Raw genomic sequence first — 19,439 nt, 5'->3', positions numbered from 1 at the left:
CTATGCAACACTGGTCAGGCCACAGCTGGAGTACTGTGTCCAGTTCTGTGCGCCCCACTTCAGGAGGGATGTGGACAACATTGAGAGGGTCCAGAGGAGGGCCACCCGAATGATCCAGGGACTACAGGGCAGACCCTACAATGAGAGACTGCGGGACCTGAACCTGTTCCGCCTTCACAAGAGAAGGCTGAGGGGCGACCTGGTGACAGTCTATAAACTCACTAGGGGGGACCAGAAGGGTTTGGGAGAGACCTTGTTTCCCCTAGCGCCCCCTGGCATAACAAGGAATAATGGCCACAAGTTGTTGGAGAGTAGGTTTAGATTAGACATCCATAAGAACTACTTCACAGTCAGGGCGGCTAGGATCTGAAACCAACTTCCAAGGGAAGTGGTGCTGGCTCCTACCCTGGGGGTCTTTAAGAGTAGGCTTGATGCCTACCTAGCTGGGATCATTTGAGCACAGTTTTTTTTTTCTCCTGCCCTGGCAGGGGGTCGGACTTGAAGATCTATAAGGTCCCTTCTGACCCGACTTCTATGATTCTATGAAATCGTCATGCGTTGTTCACCGGGCAACTCTAATCCATATTTGAGCGATTTCACAAATTAACAAGACTGTGATCATGGGTCCACCCCACCTGTATTACATAATCAGATCAGTTTACTATATATAGGCATGTCACATCTTTACCCACTGTTTCCTTTCTGTCCTTTTGAGCAAAAGTTGGAAATACAGGATTGCAGGACGTGGCCAGTACAATATTACAGTAGCCACATATTCACAGAATATTAGTATTAAGTCTCTAAGGCTACAAGCTTATATAAGGATGTTTGATAAAGGTTGTAAGATCAAGTTCTACCATTAAACTTCCACTGATTGCTCTACTAATTTGCCTTTTTTCCCCTTTAAGACCGACAATGAGAGAGTGTTCTCACAACACCTACAGAATAAACTCCTTCCTGATCACACTTATGCTGTTATATCTGGTGGAGATCCCTTGAATATTCCTGATCTTACATGGGAGCAGCTTAAACAGTTTCATGCCAGTCATTATCATCCAAGCAATGCTAGGTATTTAAATTGTTGTTGTTGGCTTAAACTACTTCAGCCCAACTTGGAAGTTAAAAAATAATTATTACAAACTGATGGCTCTTACTTGGCCTGTTTGACACAAGTTTTTAACACTAGGTGTTCACAGAGTTTAAACAGTAGTCTTGGTGTATTTGACAAAGTGGTTATAGAAGTTAATGATTGGCTTGATACGGAGATTTTGGAGATGATCCCTTCAGATAAGAGATAAGGGGTGCAAACTTCAACAGTATTGATTCTGCTTTCTTCCATATAAAATTTGTGGGTAAATAGAATTCAGTTGTGAAGGCTGTTGATTCAGGATCATTCATGGAAATTAGGTTAGCATTAAAAACCATTTATCTGCAGCCTGCTACGTTTGTGTCCATTTCTTCATCTTTTTTGTAACATACGAATGCAGACTTTGGCCCTGCAATAGGATATCCATCCATAGGCAGCTCCTGGTGCTTCTTTAAAACCCTAAGTAAGTCCCTGGTGCTCCATGCAGGTGAAAGGGTCTGGCTGTATAGATCAACTTCAGGATGGGACCAAAGCTTATAAGCAATTTGGGGCAATTGTCATTGTGAGGTGTTAATTATCATTGCTATTTTTTCAAAATTTAGTATTGGGCATTTGGCTTCCTGGATTATGTTGGCAATGCACACGCACATTTCTTTTTAAAGATAGTCTATTATTGTTTTTAGACTCATCTGACTTCAGTTCATAACTGATGTCTTTTAATTTTATTTCTGTGGCAGAACTTTTTAGTGTAGTTTTTGGTAAATGTATTGGTCCTTTTATGTGTGTGTGTGTGTGTGTGTGTGTGTGACCAACTAAAATGTACTACATGTAACTCCATATATGGGCTTTATTACTACTAAATTATGTATGAAGGCTAGAAAATTTAATCCTGAATTTGTTTAAAATACAGGTTTTTCACTTATGGAAACTTCCCCTTGGAGCAACATTTAAAACAAATTCATGAGGAAGCATTGATTAAGTTTCAGCGAATTGAATCTAACACTGCTGTTCCAAAGCAGCAACTCTGGGATAAACCTGTAAGTAAATAAATACTATATGTCAGTGGTGTTCAAACTTTGAGCCCTGTGGGCTGGATGAGTAATGTAGGACCAGTCTTAGATCAGGCCCTGCATCACCTCCTTTTGGCCCTACATGCCCAAATCTGGGCCCCACACTGCCTCCACCCGGCTTGTGTGCACCTGGGTCGCCCCCATGCTGCACGCCCCTATCGGGCCCTGTGTTCCCGATATAACATGCAAGGCAATGCTATCCAGCCCATAGGGCTCCCCACAGGTCTGGAACTTTGATAGCAGGAGATTGGGCACCACTCCCCTGCTGTCAAAATTTTGGAACTGTGGAGAGCCTTTTGGACCAGATGACACAGCCCTGTCGACTGCAAGTTGAGCTGTGTGCAGTCAGCCATTGCACTGCAGTAACTTTGTATTAAGACTGGCCCCAATCCCTTTCAATTTACAGTTGCATGTGAATGGTTTTAAAAACCGTGTATTTTGTCAAGTTATAAAAATGTTCCTATTTTTTTAGCCTTAAAACAGATTTCCACAGTCAACTGCTAGGACCTGCTTATTATATTTTTAGGTTCCCACGCTCTTTAACATCTTGAAGATTAACAAGTTAACTAGAGTCTTGATTAAGCAATCGGTACATAGAATTGCTAGTTGAGACCCTCAGGTTTATTTCTAACTCGTTAAGAATCTTGATCTATTCTTTGAAACAGCAAGTCCTGAATAATCTTTCACCCAATCCTACTTGTGTATTGCTTGATCCTTTCTTTCTCTGTTCCCCCACCTATAAAAATGGTGAAAGTGCTACCTCAGGCAGACAAGAATAAACAAGTACAGGGCAATGGGAGTCTCGTCTGGAATGGTTTTTAACTCTCTTGGTTTGTATGGGGGTTGCTGAATTAAAAATTACCTGTTTGGCTGATTGGTTTACTTCGAAATGTGCTGCTTCTCTTTTCATCTTGAGCATAGCTGCAGTCCTACACAGCTCATTGGAGAAGCAGTGCCCTTTCAAATAAAGGGCACTGCAAACTGGCAACACGTAAGTGGTTTTGCACAGCTGTTTGTTACAGCTGTCAAACTTTGGGCTAGTTCATAAACCATTATCTGCATCGGGGAAGGTGATCCTGGTTCTACTGTGTGGTATGTTCATGAGTTTAGAAAATGTTAAATGAGTTACTTTGTAAAGTGCTTTGAAATCCTTGGGAGGAAGATGCTGTAGAAATGCAAATTCAATACTATTGTTTGTGTGATATGTTTTAAATAGCCTTACTCTGATTTTTGTTATACTTGACAGAGAGAGCATCATGTGACATGTGGCTCAGATTCATTTGCTTCAGATCCTACTAAGCAAACAACTGTCAGTGTCAGCTTCTTGTTGTCAGAGTAAGTGTATCAAAAAGGAAATTCTAGAGTGAAGAATCATGTTAAACTTGGATTTTTGTGACAGTTCTGTTTCATGCCCATTAATGATCTCCATTTCCCAGTTGAAAAAACATCCCAATTAAACTATTACTCATCAAAAGAATTTAGTATCAGTAATTGATGTATTTTTAGCTGCTTTCTGCATAGTGGGTGGAATTAGAGGAGGACATGTATTTGTGACAGTGTTTTGTGTAAACCATTGGCTTACTATTTTTCAGCTAGTGTTGGCCTTGTGCAAATTTTTTGATAGTTTTGGGGTTACACAGATGTATTTTGGGTCTAATTCATCCAGCTAAAACCTTTAGCTGCTGGTAATGATGCACAGGATGAAGAGAACTCAATGGGGATGTCTGTGCCAAGGCTGAGGAAGCAGAACTGGAAATAATGATCCTGCCAACCCTCTTCCCCCATCAAAATTCCCTATAGCAATGAATGTTACATCAGCTGTCATTGAACTACAAGAAACACAGTGCCTCACAGCGCTGTTTCAGAGAGAACCACGCTTTTACATTCTTAGAAACCATTGTTTTTTTTCTGTAGCATTACAGATAGTTTTGAAAACTTTACCTTAAACCTGCTGTCTTCCTTGTTGGTTGGTGGACCTAATTCTCCCTTTTATAAAGCCTTAATAGAGGCCAACATTGGTACAGATTTTTCTCCTGATGTTGGGTAAGTGTTAAAATTCACTGTAGATCACAATTTAATAAACAGTTTCCATAATATTAGTACTGTTATAAAATTACTCTTGGGCAAAATTAACTCTTGTATAAATAATTTATTTGAAAATTGTAACACGGATCTTGTGCTGTATTCTGTTTACTACAAAGAAACAGTGAAATACCTTAAAATGGACATTATAGTTAAGCAAGATATTCAGAAACTATTGTGTCAGCTTATACTAACATTCTGACTTGTACCAGTATAATTCCCCCTCACCTCCCAAGTGTTTTCTATCTTATATTTGCAGCAAGTAAGTAGGCAGGAATCTCTTGTTCAATATCTGAATCTACTTTATCTAAAAGTGTGGCCATGCATAGCTTTTTCAAGGCCGCACACCAGGAGAGGCTGGGGTGCGAGCCTGGTGTGGGCTGTGCCGGCTCTGGGCAAGTGCTCCGCTCCCCCGCATCAGGGCCAGGGAGCAGAGCACTTCCCTGGAGCCGGTGAAGCCCACGCCAGCCTCCTGCCCCAGCCTCCATCCCTGCCTTGCCTCACCTTGGGGAGGAGCCACTGCCTGCCCCGAGTGAGACTCTGCTGGCTCCAGGACACTGCTCCGCTCCCCCGCATCACATCGAGGAGCAAGGAGGCGCATGGTGTCAGGGCCGGGGAGCGGAGCAGTATCCCGGAGCCTGCAGAGCCTCACTGGGGCAGGCAGTGGCTCCTCCCTGAGGTGAGGCGAGGCTGGGGTGGGGGGGCTGGCGCGGGTTCTGCCGGCTCTGGGGAAGTGCTCACTCCCTGGCCCTGATGCGGGGCTGTGGAACATTTCCCCGGAGCCAGTGCCAGGCTCCAGCTCCAGCCCCTGGCTCCCAGCTCTGGCCCCTGCCTATGGTCCCTGGTTCCAGCCCCTGGCTCCTGGCTTCTGGCTCTGGCCCCTGTCCCCAGCCTCCGGCTGCCAGCCCTTTGGTAAGCATTCCACGCCGGACCAAGGAGGTGTGCTAACGGACCGAGGAGGCATGCTCGTGGACTGCTGCTCCTTAGAGGGAGCATTGGTAATGTCCCTCCCCTCTTCCTTAAAAATGCTTTGCAAAAAGTCATTTAAGAAGAGCTTAAACTAATGAGAGAGGCTTTGTTTTCTTGATGGGTTGATAAACTTTATATTTTGATAAGCTCCCTGCTGGCTTGCTGAGCAGTGTGAGAAATGACTGGTTTGCAATGAATGCAATGCCTGTCAATTTGATGCAGACAGTATGAAGAAGCAGGGAGAGGGAGATAGATAAGCTAAGTATCATCAATAGATGAATGCAGTCCTCCCTTCCCCCACCCCACCCCACCCCTGCCACCCTTTGCCTCGGACTCCTGGCTGGATGCTGGGGTCTGGCAACACTTGCTGCTTGAACAGCGATGGGGTGAAGAGCCTGGCGAGGCTGCTTTCCTTTCCCCCTCTAGGCACACCCCCACTGGGGACTGTGTAGGCCAGGGTAGGGGTTTAAACCCCTCCCTAATCATAGCGTCGTGCAGGGGCCTGGCCATGACCCCTCCCTCAGCTCAGCATGTGAAAGGGAAGGGAGGGCTCACTCTAGCACCCCCTGGCTGCTAGCCTGAACCACTGTAGTCATGTGCCTGCATTTCCTGAATCAAAAGTGGATGTCTGTCCACTTTTAAATCAGTTCAGTCTTTGCAGGTTAGACTTTTTGCATTCATGAACGAGTTAATACTGAGCTTGTAGTACCTGTAGCTGGAATAAATATGTTTTATTCTAGGTTTAATGGCTACACAAAAGAAGCTTACTTCAGCGTGGGTCTGCAAGGAATTGCTGAGAGAGACATTGAAACTGTCAAACAAATTATTGGTAGAACAATTGATGAAGTTATTGAGTGAGTAATGTTAAATTCTGCCAGATATTGAAGGATTCCTTTAGCCCAAATTATTATTACTAGGTTCTGTTGAAAAATATATATTTAGCATAAATTTATGGGAACTGTAATAAGGTAGAGGTGTGCTGTAGTTCAGTACTCTTAACAGATTTTACCCCACATGTCTTTCCCACCCTGAATACTTTTCTTAAATACTTACCCTATTAATAGTATGCTGATCACAATAACCTTCAGAGGTTAAAATTATTAGTGCTATTTCACTAAATAACTACAATTAAATTTGGAAGATTCTTATACTATGACGTGCTAACACACTCTTATCAATATTGTATTTTCATTTTTCCAGCTTCATTGATGATTGGTGTTTAATAGGTATAATATTTTATTTTCTTTTTGCCTGAAGGAAAGGTTTTGAAGAAGATAAGATTGAAGCTCTGCTTCACAAAATTGAAATCCAGCTGAAGCATCAGTCTACTAGTTTTGGGCTTTCCTTGACATCAGTAAGTTCTTTTTTTCTGCGTAAATAAAATATCTGTGTCCATCAGAATCTGCATACTTGGGGACTTCATTTTCTGGAATGTCTCTTGCAAAAGTCCACTGAAATATCTTCCTTTTGTCATCTTTGTTTTTATGCTTTTCTTCTGTCCTTCCCCAGGGATAACCCTAAAAGTCTATTGGTATTGCAGTGTGTAATTTAGGGGCCAGTCCTATTTTCTGTGTGTGAGCATCTCTGCTGATGGCAGTGGGATTGCTTGCTTCAGTAATTATTACTTTCATGGGAGGTGGGTGCTGAAATTGTAGGCTTGGTTAAGGGCGTGATACATTTGTAAAACTTCTTGCACTCTTGGTGTAAATAATAATGAGTATTTGTCCCATGCTGGAGCTGTGCTGCTATAATTAGAAATGATAGATAACACAAACAATGTGTACCTGCTCATTCTTAAAGGAAGGGTATAAACTTTAGAAAACAACTTAATTTTGGTAGAAGATTTAGGAGAACATTTTTCCTTTGTTTATTTTACATCCATTTGAATGCAATTTGATTCAGTTTTTGACCTGTTTATTCTCCCAGTAAACAAAAACGTTAACAAAAGCCTTGCTAGTACTTTGTAGTGCATGGATTGATTGACGGCTTTAAATAGCACTTTCACAGAGGTTACAAGGAATAACCCCATCTACTCAAGCTCTAATAAGGTGTGTGTGCGCATCCCTTTCTGACAGAAACAAACAAAACAGACTCAGGAGACTTTTGTGTATGATCTGTTATCTTTAACAATAGTCCATATTGTGTTTTGTAATGAAATACCATGATTTCCTTCAGCTAAAAAAGTCAGGAATATTTAGAACCTGATCTCTCATAGCACTGGTGGATCTATTTGTCTTTTTCCATGCCCTTTATCCTGGTCAGGCTAAAATACTTATACTTTAAAAGTGATGGTTTTGCCGAAGAGTGGGGAAGAACATACCAATTGCCCTCACAAAGTGTTTATAAAACTAGAAGCTTGTAGTGGCAAGTCTTCTTTGGGCAGAATAAAATTGCACTTTTCCTTTAATTAAAAAAATTATATCACTTTATATTTTCTAATACAAATCCAACAGCAGTGTTTAGTGCATTATAGAAGTGGTGAGATAAGCAGTGACTGTGTTGTGCAATATGCATACCAATTCTTAAATGTCTATATGTGCAATTAAATATCACATTGATCTACTTTATCTTGTTAATGAAAAGTACATAGCCTCCTGTTGGAATCATGATGGGGAACCTCTAGAACTTCTGAAGATTGCAGAGAAAGTGTCTCAGTTCAGACAGTGCTTGAAAGAAAATCCAGCATTTCTTCAAGAAAAAGTTAAACAGTATTTTAAGGTAAGAGATTCGAGGAGAAAACTTAATTTGTGCTGATTATACCTCTTTGTTATGGGATGGTTGTGGCCATTTTAGGCATTTTGATTTTTTCAGAACTGAAACACCCATTATTGGAGGTAGCTTAATATTGCTGTAATTTCATAATCTTTAAAATTAAGACATCTCTAAACTGAGGCTCTGCCCCCCCCCCCCGGTATTATAGTCCTGGGATGAATGCTGGTGACCAAGCTGCTAGATACCATCTTTAGTAACTTGGACGTATCTCTCTCCTCTTGAACATTCTGTGGGTCCCCCATGCTATTTTGCTCTGCTTACTGAAACTGAATGAATTTGGCCAGAAGATTTAAGTCTGGCATTTAATTCCTTTTCTCTCCTATTTTCCTGTTTCCGAGCCCCATTTTTTTTTCAATTTTTATATATAATATTGTAGAGGCCTTAAAACAGCTGGGATGCTCTTTTAACACATCGAATTGTGAAACCTTGCATAAACTAACCAGTGGTCATGTCTGCATGAGACAATGACTGCACAGTAACCGGAGTTACTGCATGGTAGCATTGCCAAATGGCTTTTAGGTCACTGCAGATCTTATTTCACAGTAAGAAAATCTTCTTCAGATGGTTGTGAGCAGTGAGACAGAGAAATTAGCTGAAAACTGTTTTCCAGAGAGTAACTGGTAAAGGTTCCTGAATAGCATTTGGTTTTCGTACAGAAGGAGTGCAATATGATTATTGGAATATCCTTTAGAGTACAGTTCTCATGAGTTTAAAAGAGAGAAATCAAATCTTCAAAGTAGGAAGTCATGATAACGATACTCTCAGAACAGGCATTCTTGTATCTGAAGTCTCTCATCACAGTGTTTACTTTGTGTATGTAATAATAGTTTCCTAAGAATTAATGTTGCTATTCACTGGAAAATCAGTCAGTTTTTCTTGGTGTTTGTAAGCTGTACCCAGCGCAGCAGGGGAGAGAGAAACACTTACAGTAGGAAAATGCAGTTACCAGGCCATGAATATGGGTAGTAAGTCTTGGAAGTGGAAACTATTTTTAATCCATATTTTGAAACAGGCAGTATTCAGGTAGTTTTCCTTTCAGAGCCTTTCAGTATTGTAAAAGCTGGAAGCAGTTTAAATGATTGTGTAATTAAAACACCACAGTACATAGTGGAGCCGCAAGTTTATAATAAGGGATCATTTAACAGCAGCGCATCAGAAGCAGCACTCTCGGAGCGAATGACACCTCTGAGGCAGTATTTTGGGGGTCCAAGTGACATCACTTGGAGCTTAGCACCACCTGTGATCTCTGTGCTCTTGAGCCAATCAGTCAGGTTGTGGGAGGTGTCTGGAAAAAGGCTGCAGGGTCTAAATAGACTGGCAGTTAATCTTAGATGCAGCTTCCAGAATGTTTGCCGTTGTGGCCTGGTGACTGTCTTACATAGCCAGTGGTCTCATTTAATTGATTTAATTAGGCCAATGGCCAGGTTGACATTGAGGGATTCTTTGTGTTTGTAGAAATTTTGCAGATGGTTGTTTATGCTGGTTCTTGTAGATGCCTGCATTGTTTTCCTACCCCTTGAGTATTCAAAAAGCTGTTTTTAAATGCAAAATTCTGCCTAAGTTGCTTCTATGTAATACTTTCATAATGATCTGAAAGCAAAATGATGCGTGCGATTTAGTTATGGCAGTAACCAAAGATCTAGGTAGCTCAAAGAAAAAGGGAGGAAGTTGTGCTTAAGCTTAATAACATTTTGTTCCGGGGATGTATTTCTGCAGGATAATCCACATAGGTTAACTCTTTCAATGAGTCCAGATGAAGCCTATTATGACAAACAAGCCAAAACCGAAGCAGAAAAACTGAAGCAAAAGGTCAACGCTCTTTCTGAAGAACAGAAGAAACAAATATATGAGAAAGGTTGGGATCTTTTGAGACGCTCAGTTTTAGCTGCTACTTAAAAAATGCAGCCAGTTTTTAGTTCATCACTTGCAGAGTACTGTAAATACTTTGTATACCTGAAACCCACCAACATTTATTAATTTGTTAATTTAGGAAAATATGGTAAATTTTATGTAATTGGATTTAAGGATAATCAATATGGAACTTACTCCCATCCTGGATTCTGAGAGCTTTTAAGGGCAAGCAAAGAGACCTCTGCTAGGCTTCTTGAGAGCTGCTACTTCATTACATTTTCAGTTCCTTTTGCTTCTGGAAAGCACCTTCATAATATGAAGTGACTGAAGCTTGTAGTGCTGCAGTTGTTGTTTATAATCTACTCCAACCTACTCCAGGCAGGTTGGAAAATATTCATGGAGAGAGGGGCAAAAAAATTACAGCGGGATAGTGAGATATTGTTGCAGAATAGACAGGAGTCTCTGGGACTGGGAGGAAAAAAATTGATCTGTTTTTTTTCCAGCAGTCATATGAGCTTGTCTGTGTATTAAAGTAAGCATGAGGGTTACTAGGCAGCCACAATCCAGGGGCTAATAAAACTTAACGTTTTCAAAACCAACTAGAAATTTAGTTCTACAACATTGTGTATGAACTGTGTGGACTGAGGGTGATACTTCTCTTCTCACCTGGAGATCTTTGTTGCCCATGTATTGTCCCATGGTGGCCAGATCTTTCCAACTGACTTCCGCATAGTGGGTGTCCAGTAAAGTTTCAAGCACCGAATCTCATACTGTTGCAAGAAAAGTTAAAGAAAGGAGCTGTTTGTTCTGTTTATGACTATGGTCCTGGATTTTCCATGATGAAGATCTGAAATAAGCATTTTATTAAAATAAATAATTTGAGAAGGCTATTGAGGGTGGGAGAGGTCAAACCTTCTTGCTACTATAATGGTCTTTACTTTACTTGTAAAACTTGAATAGGTTTCAGTAGGTTCTACGCAAAATGATTAATATATATTGTCATGAATATTCTACTTTCTTCATTAGGGTTGGAATTAATTGCACTTCAAAGCAAACCTCAGGATACTTCCTGTCTCCCAGCTCTAAAAGTGTCTGACATTGAGCCCACGATCCCATTAACTAAGTTGGAAACAGCATTTGCAGGTTAGTACAACTCAAGTCTTTTGCAAAAATAAGGAACAGCTCAACTTGTTAGATGCGGCGTTAGCGGGAAATGAGAGGATTGTTTATGCATCTGGGAGTATTATGGTTTAGAGTGGAGGCTTTTCTCATATGTGCCAAAGTACAGGTTGTTCTAGTAAGTTGCCTGCAACACTTGGAATGAATGAATGAATAAGTAGGGAAATGTTTCCTGCTTTTCCAAGACTTTTCTGCAAATTACAGTTCTTCCACCCTAGTGGATTCACCTACATTTTTCTATAATTTTACCAGAATCTTGAAAATATTAGGCTGCAGAAGATTTTCAGTAGAAGGCTTCCAGCAATACAGTAGCCTTCAAGCTGTCATGAAGACTAGAACTACAAAGTGTCTTGGATTCTAAATGTCCTGGTTCTGCCAAAAGTCAGAATAAAAAAGACAAAGCATTCAGCTAGGTAGAAAGAACTGAAAGCACCAGATCGAATAGGAAGGGGGAGAAAGAAGAATACATTTCCTTTTGTATCCACTTGCTGGCACATGATTATAATTTTTCAGTTCCGAATTTTACAGAAAATAGTACAGCATTGCATTGATCATCCAGTGACTTATACAGAATTCCAAAAGGTAGTTGTTTCTCTTCTGAAAATGTAAAAAGATTGCCTTCAGAATGTAAATGAGACCAGTGTGCAGTTGAGATCAATGTGCAATTTAGTCAGCATGAATTGTAGCACTTTCCTTTAAATCCAGGTATTTTTGTGTAGCATCAGCAGAATGTATTATAAAGAACTGTACACTGTCTGCTTCAAAAAGGTAAAAGGACTGCAGTTCTGCTCCCTGAGGAGTGCCTCAGAGAAGCTGGCTATTAATAGGGAGATGTTTTGTGCTAAGTTCAGAAATGTTAAAGGTGATCCAAGTTGTGCCACTCTCTGAACACTGCTGGCTTTTTTAACTTGCATAATTGTACAACGGCCGTTTCTCGGTGAGCATACAAATTTGTCTACTGTAGATCCTACACCCATCCTTTTAGCTCATGTATTCTGAAGAGTTATATTGGTTTACAGCAGTAGTTTCCACCTCTACTTTTCTCTCCCAGTGTAGAGATAGTGAGGACATGAAGGGACATTGCCTTTTAAGAAATGATTTACCATACCATTATTTGAATGCTTCTTTCTTCTAAAATTGTAATAGTTAATGATCTTTCTCAGGTCAGTTCTGCTAACTGATTGATAATCATTTTATCCAGACTAGAAAACTTTCATCCAAGATTTGGTTTAATATCTTCGGTGAATACAGGAAGCAGCCTCAAATTATCTTTGCGATATCAAAAATTAGGTCTAAAAAGTTACTGTTTTGTTAGGTCTGTAAGTTAATTGTTAGAGATTTTTGTGTCTGCAAAATGAGGTGCAGGTTTCTTTGTCTTTTTATTCATAGCTGATGAAGTCCCTGTCCAGTACTGTGCGCAGCCAACCAATGGGGTGGTCTATTTCCGAGCTGTTTCCAGCCTGAATACACTTCCAGAGGAACTCAAACCATATGTGCCTCTCTTCTGCAATGTCATTACTAAGTAAGATATTTGCTGCATTTGGAACACTTTGAGAAGATGGGTTACATTATACTGAAAAAGCTAATATTGATGGACAACAGGACAGTTCTAATTTCTGCTAACTTCATAAATTATTACCATCAATAGACCGTTGTCATCCATCAGCAGTTCCCATGGACCACCATGCATATTAATCATTCAGCTTTATTTGAAAAGATGGGAGGGGTGTTGCGATCATGTGCCACTTCTCATGCACTGGGTTTAGTGCATGATAAGTGCACATAATCATAACACCCTTCCCATCGCAACACCACTCATATAATATAACTATTTTGTTTAGGGGTGTGTATTGTTCACTACGTTATTTCACCAGTGTATTGATGATTATTTTAATGTAGATATTTTGTATGCCTGTGCCCTTATCTGGCAAGCTAGTAATCATTTTTATATATCAACTACACTTTAATATACCCTTTTGCATTTTATAAATGTGTTTTAATTGCATGTCTCTATTTGCTAGATTTTTTTAAAATCTGGTGTTTTATTAATTATATTTGTACACTTCCTTCATAAAGTTCTAGATCACTTACCTTGGAGGTTAAATTATGTTCATATTGGGCAAAATGGAGCACTGCTTTCTAGGGTATCCTGTGGCTTTATCATGTGACTGAAACTAGAAATAAATTTTCTTTATTTTTCACAGAATGGGATGTGGAGCCCTTGATTACAGAGAACAAGCCCAGCAAGTAGAGCTGAAAACTGGAGGGATGTCTGTTAGCCCACATATCATTCCAGATGATTCACACCTGGATGTATATGAGCAGGTACATCACACAAATCATTGCAACAGTATGTACCATTGTATTACAGTGTCAGCCATGTAGTTTAGGATGAATCTAGGTTTCCACATAAGATAGATACTTAGGACAGAATCCTATATGGCTTTATGCCTCTTAATGGCACTGTGGCAAAATTAGAATCCCTCTTCATTTGCACATGCTGAAAATAAAATGGTGGAGGATGAGGACCCTCTTGTGTTTTAATCCAATAGCCTAGTGTTTAGGGGTCCTACTTATCCTAGTTCCTATGTAGACCACCCATTGCCTGAAGAGGATTTGAACCCTGCATCTCCTGTTTTCCAGCAAAATTCCTCTAAGTGCTAAGTGATAAGCTAGGTATTATCTAGGTCCCTCCAGGCCTTACCTTAAGGATAATGTTGGACACAATTATCTAGCTTAAAAGAACATCTATTTTTTCAGCTGAATAAATGCTTTAAGAAGTCCCCAAAACAAGACGTATCATTGTTTCCAGAAAAAGTATTGTTGAAGTGGGACTCTTCTGTATTACATTATGTACAGCACAGTGTGAATACAGAATTAGGAAATACTTGACAATGTGAAGATTGTTAGTGCTAGGACTGCTCCCTACAGCTCGGTTTGATTTTTCTTAATGTCACCCTGTTCTGCTCTTCTCCTTTTCTCTCCATTCTTACCGCATGCAGGGGTGTATTTCCCTTGGTGTGTAGAGATTGGGTTAGGTACTCTCCTCTGACCAGTTTAAGCCCTTCTGTCTACCTTTTCCACATCCAGCTACCCTCCAAACACACTCTAGGTAAGATGAGCTGCCCTAGAGCCACCTTCTCTGCATCTTGCTGGAACATGGGTCTGGGTTTGCCCTCTGGTAGGGAAGGTAGAGCTTTGTAACTATGTCTCATGTCCTACTTGCTAGCTACTAGCGGACTCCGTAATGAGACATCTGTTTAATTGTAGTTCTGTGATGTGGACTTCTAGGCCAACACCCCAAAGCTACTGTCATAGAGAATTATTACATATTCTTCAGGTCATTGCTTTAGATGTGCTCTGTTGGTTTGTCCTGTGTATGAAGTCTTTTTTTCATTTTTTCCTTTAGGGTGTGCTCTTTTCATCTCTGTGCTTGGATAGAAATCTGCCAGACATGATGCATTTATGGAGTGAAATATTTAACAAGTACAGTGTATTGTTTTTTGTGTTTTGGGGCCCTCCTCTCTTTCCCTTCCCATCCTTTCTATTCTCTCTCCCCTGCAAGCAAAACCAACCTGAGTTCCTACATTTGAGTTTTTGATATGTTTTAATCTCAGTACACTCAAAAGCCGATCGTTCTTCAATGAATAAAATAGATGCAGGCTAGTTATGGAACTTGTGAGGATGAAGAGTTTAACTGTTTAAAATCAATTGGATTATGTCTGCAGGAGAGTTGCAGAATTCCTATTCTTTTCATTGTTCCTGTGTCTTAATCTTTTTTTAATGATTTTTTTACTTGTATAGTAAATGAGGTCTTTCTATCTCTTACAGCCCACGCTTTGAAGAAGAGGAGCATTTTAAGGTGCTGGTTAAGATGATTGCTCAAGAGCTGTCAAATGGTATTCCTGATTCTGGACATCTCTATGCTTCTGTTAGAGCTAGCAAAACCCTTACGCCTGCTGGAGAGTTACAAGAAATGTTTACTGGGATGGATCAGGTGAAGGAGAGGATTGTTTTGTTGTGTTTTTTCAGCTGATGCCAACATCCTCTAGAACTGTAATACTGTGCTTATTTTTGCTAATTTATCCAGTAGCTGCTTATTTATTCTATTCTGCTTTTTTCCTCCCTGCTTAGGTGAAATTGATGAAGCGAATTGCAGAAATGTCTGATGTTAAACCAATATTGCGCAAGCTTCCAAGGATAAAGAAATACTTATTAAACAGTGATAACATGAGGTGAGATTCCTGCTGTCATATCTTTTAGCAACGGAGTGTAATACAGGGAGAAAAGGCCCTGTTTCTATGCGAAAACAGTGAGATTTTCAAATCTATGGGATATCGGTATCGTGAGAGAGGGGAGAGAATTCTGTAACTAAAATGCTCTCACCAGATGTCTTAATTCCTGAACCTGTTTTGAAGCTGCTAAGCTTCAGGATATCATTTGGGGGGGTGGGGGGAACCCCCCTATATGTACAGGTTTTATTTAAATGCAGGAATCTGTGGTAAAACCTACATGTAATCCTAAATTGAGACTAGTGGAGTATTCAAATATTCCATGTGATGCTTCTTTTCCATAATTTACTCATCTGTCCATGACAGAAAGATCAGGTTGACACTTGCTACAGAGTTCTCAGTCTCAGGCTGTTGTTCTCCCCTACCAAAGGAACAAAGAAAATATTCTTTCCATGAGTCATTAATCTGTTTTGGTATATTGTGGTTCAAATTGTTGGTGCCTTCCAACTTACTGTGGTTTTGTTCATTACCAGAACCAGTCTCCTTTTGCACAGAGGTCATCAGCAGATGGGATGATTTAGAGCTTTTTTTAACTGTACAGGGAGGCTAAATGATTAAAATGTAAAGATTGTCAAAAAGGGCAAAAAACATGACTAATTGCAGATGTAATTCCACAGATGTTCAGTGAATGCTACACCTCAACAGATAGCACAAGCATCGAAAGAAGTAGAAAAATTTATAAAGGGCATCACTAGAAGTAAAAAAGAGAGAAGACCTGTTCGACCCCATGTGATTGAGGTATGAAGGAAGATTTGGTTTGTGAGGGAAATGAATCACTGTAGAGTAACATTAAACATAAGTCTAATATGAACCATGCAAACAGAAACAAATTTTGGCAAGTATGAATCTTGTCCATGCAAACAAGCTTGTATCTTTTCAAATTGAAATCAGTTTTTCTGTATGTAACATCCCCAAAACCATTTGTCTTGAGTCTTTACCATTTAGCTGTTTTACTGAAAATAACATCTTTTGTGTTATGCTGGGCGCTCTAGCACCAATCTAATGGTTTGAAAGTTATGGTTTATAATGCAAATATTTTTAATGATTGTGTCAATGTTTTTGGGGTTGAATGTTGATCTGCAAGGCCAAGGTGAGTTGTTTTGTTTTAAGGGTGGTAGAAGGTTGTGAGGGAATAGACCTCAGCAGCTGATCACAGAGCTATAATAAAATGCACTTTTTTCTGCTTCATGTTGGCCTAGAAGCATCTGGACCTCTGTTTGATTATACATAGACAATTCAAGTGTTAGGACTTCTTTAAGTAATGAAGCTTTGGTTGGTCAGTAGAAAACCTCTCCCGATCTCAGGCATTGGGGAGCAAGGTGGAGTTTTGAACCCCTTCTCATCCTGCCTTTTGCCAATGGGGCCAAAACCTGGCTGATTTCCATAGAAGTTGTCTACCAGAGAGTTAGTGTCAGTCATTGTTTCAGAGCAGTTATTCTCACTCTCTGGTTAGGACAACTAGAGAAACATTTGGCATTCCCACTTGGGTAGAGACAGATCTGCAGTGCAAGTAGTACAGTCTTTGGCACATTTAAGACTGTGTAGTAGTTTTTAAGGGCTACCTCCAAGAGACAAGCAGTCCTCAAAAATAAGAGCAAGTTTTGTATGTCACTGGGCCTCTGTACAGTGGAGGAAGTGCTGAGGCTTGGGAGTATGCACTTTGTAACGCAGCAGGCCTACCACACTTAAAATACTTAAGCTATACTTTGGCCCACTTAATAGCAGGTACCCTTGGGATTAAATCCTTTTAGGAGTTGCCTTCTGAGTTTAAATGGAAACAAGGATGATGTATTGGCTTGTAGAGGGAGGTGGTGGAAAGCTACTGTGGGAAAAGGAGGACATTTCTTGCATTCCTTTCTGAATTGTTGAACTCTTTAACACAAAGCCCTGTCTTTGTAGAAGTATTCGGAGCCCAAAGCTACTGGAAGTGAAACGCTTAATTGCTCACAAATCCCAAGGAAACTAATTACAGTAAGTATAGTTTCTTTGGTCAATTTCTGGATGTTGTTGAGCAAATTTGTGCTTTTGTAGATAAATTTAAGCATGTTAGAGCCTCACTAAAATACATTAACTTGCTGGTTTCTTCCCTCAGCCTTACCTGTCATCATTTGTCATTCTACATAAATTTCTTGGTATCTCGCTTTTGTCCCCCTTGACTCTTTGAAGATGGCTTAGTTTTACTTGAATTCTCCTCAGTCATGCACTCATGCGTGCATGCACGTGTATGTATCTGCATGAAGAGTAGAGGTTTTGGTGGGGGAGTCGTGGGTTCTTTTTCTTATTTTCTGGTATTTTAATACATGATGTCAAATAGGGTGGCAGGGTGGAGGTGAGGTCAGGTGTGTTAGTGGCTATATTTCTGAGACCATATGAGCAGAGAATTTTGAAACAGATTCAAATTGCAGAAGAAAGGCTATGCAAAAAAGAGCACAAGGATTGCAAAGGTGAGCAGTACATATGGGTGGTGGTATCCACCTCCTGTGTGCCAGTTGGCCAAGGCAGTTTAATTTTGGGATGCCTAATAATCTGGTAGTATTATAATAGACATTGGCTATATACATTGTTCTGTAATGTTGGAAGCCAAAGTGGTATGTGAAATGGGAGACTGCAGGCATTTGAATGTAGTGTGCTTTTCATGAGAAATCTGCAACAGCGCTAAAGTTCTCTAGTGACTGGACTGTCAGATCTACATACAGTCTCTTCTAACTGCCACAAAAATGCTCTTTCTCTCAGGAACCAACTTTCCAGCCATGTCAGATGAAGACCCATTTTATCCTTTCTTTCCCTGTGAATTATATTGGTGAATGCATTCGCACTGTTCCCTACACAGCACAAGACTATGCCAGGTAGGAGATGGAAAAAGATCAGCTTTTGTGGGTCCCCAGGGAAATAAAACTGACTTAGATTCAGGCTAAAATCTGTTACGCAAAAAATACTTTGACGTATTATTACTGATGAACCCCTTCAGAAGCAGTCTTCCCATTTGTTAGTTTGATTGTGTTTAATATCTCTGGGAATATCACCCGATTGGGAGGTGTAATAACTGGATCACACTTGGCCTTCCCATCTGGAGGAAGGTAACATTTCAGAAAGTGATGGAAGGTTTCAGGCTTTATTGCAACACTGTTATAACAGACCTTAGGATATATCTTACTTGAAGACAGGGCAAGTGAAAATTCTGTTTTTGTCCTTTTTCACTGCTTAAGGTGCAATAAGGAAAACTGTTTGTATTGGGATCTTTGCAATAGAAGTGGTAGATTTTTCTGCCAGGCATCAGCTACCACACTGAACTCATTTACTGTTGCTTCTTGTCTTGTTTCAGCCTTCGGATCCTTGCACAGTTGATGACAGCTAAATTCCTGCATAGAGAAATTAGAGAGAAAGGAGGCGCTTATGGTGGTGGAGCCAAACTCAGTCACAGCGGTGTACTCACTTTCTACTCTTACCGGTAATGTGAAGTAACTTGCTCTTGATGTCAGAGAGATCTGTCACTTGATTCCAGCCTTCCTCCTCTTCTCTTGCTCTGCCTACTGTGCAGCCAAGCTGCAGCCAGCAAAACCCATCCCCCGCTTTCCTGTTTCCTGCCCCTTACTGAGCATTGTTTCCCCTCTGCTCAACAAGTGGCAGCATTTGCTCTCACTTGGTGTGATGTGGCTTCAGTGCTGGTTTTACCCCAGCTTAATCTGTATGCAGCCTTCCGCTTGTTTCTGTCAAGCATAGATTAGAGCAGAAAAAGGAGGGTTGAAGCATTTGAGCAGTACTTTGAGGGAAGAGGTGGAGTGTAGATCTGAGTGCTAGAAATTGACTTCTTCCTGAAGCCCATCTTTACTGATACAGAAACAGCCATGCTATCTAAATGACAGAGCTGGAGTCCTACAGGAAAAACTTGGTTGTAGCAGGAAGTGGTGCTGATGTCTGGCCAAGTCACACTTTTCTTTTTCATGACATCCCTGAAGAATTGTCGTGGCAGGGTTCTTACTGAGGCTTTTGGCTGCTAATAGACAGAAGAACAAAGCAGACTGAGTTAAAAGGTGGGGAGAGGACTTACCATGTGTCAGCTGCCCTGTCATGCCTGCTCCTATTCAAGGCAAGTGGAAGCAAAACCAAGAAGTTTACCCCTGAACGGGACAGGGCTGA

At 40.5% G+C, this 19,439-nt stretch overlaps 1 protein-coding gene across 1 annotated transcript in view; it reads left to right on the top strand.

Annotated features, from left to right (window-relative positions):
- Positions 1–19,439, top strand: part of PITRM1 (pitrilysin metallopeptidase 1) — a 45,825-nt gene that overhangs the window by 14,169 nt on the left and 12,217 nt on the right. The window contains exons 7-24 of the mRNA XM_019508178.1: positions 909–1,069; positions 1,998–2,124; positions 3,404–3,492; positions 4,072–4,200; positions 5,949–6,062; positions 6,466–6,562; positions 7,792–7,926; positions 9,697–9,835; positions 10,858–10,974; positions 12,400–12,532; positions 13,215–13,335; positions 14,420–14,496; positions 14,842–15,007; positions 15,145–15,245; positions 15,920–16,040; positions 17,202–17,273; positions 18,036–18,148; positions 18,625–18,750. Coding sequence (XP_019363723.1) covers positions 909–1,069; positions 1,998–2,124; positions 3,404–3,492; positions 4,072–4,200; positions 5,949–6,062; positions 6,466–6,562; positions 7,792–7,926; positions 9,697–9,835; positions 10,858–10,974; positions 12,400–12,532; positions 13,215–13,335; positions 14,420–14,496; positions 14,842–15,007; positions 15,145–15,245; positions 15,920–16,040; positions 17,202–17,273; positions 18,036–18,148; positions 18,625–18,750 — 2,138 coding nt within the window. The remainder of the gene's footprint in view (positions 1–908; positions 1,070–1,997; positions 2,125–3,403; positions 3,493–4,071; positions 4,201–5,948; positions 6,063–6,465; positions 6,563–7,791; positions 7,927–9,696; positions 9,836–10,857; positions 10,975–12,399; positions 12,533–13,214; positions 13,336–14,419; positions 14,497–14,841; positions 15,008–15,144; positions 15,246–15,919; positions 16,041–17,201; positions 17,274–18,035; positions 18,149–18,624; positions 18,751–19,439) is intronic.

The sequence above is a fragment of the Gavialis gangeticus genome, unplaced genomic scaffold (assembly GCF_001723915.1).
Source record: "Gavialis gangeticus isolate Ggan-Ray unplaced genomic scaffold, GavGan_comp1, whole genome shotgun sequence".
Classification (NCBI taxonomy): domain Eukaryota; kingdom Metazoa; phylum Chordata; order Crocodylia; family Gavialidae; genus Gavialis; species Gavialis gangeticus.
The sequence above is the reverse complement of the archived record's forward strand: the minus strand, read 5'-3'. Positions and strand labels throughout refer to the sequence as shown.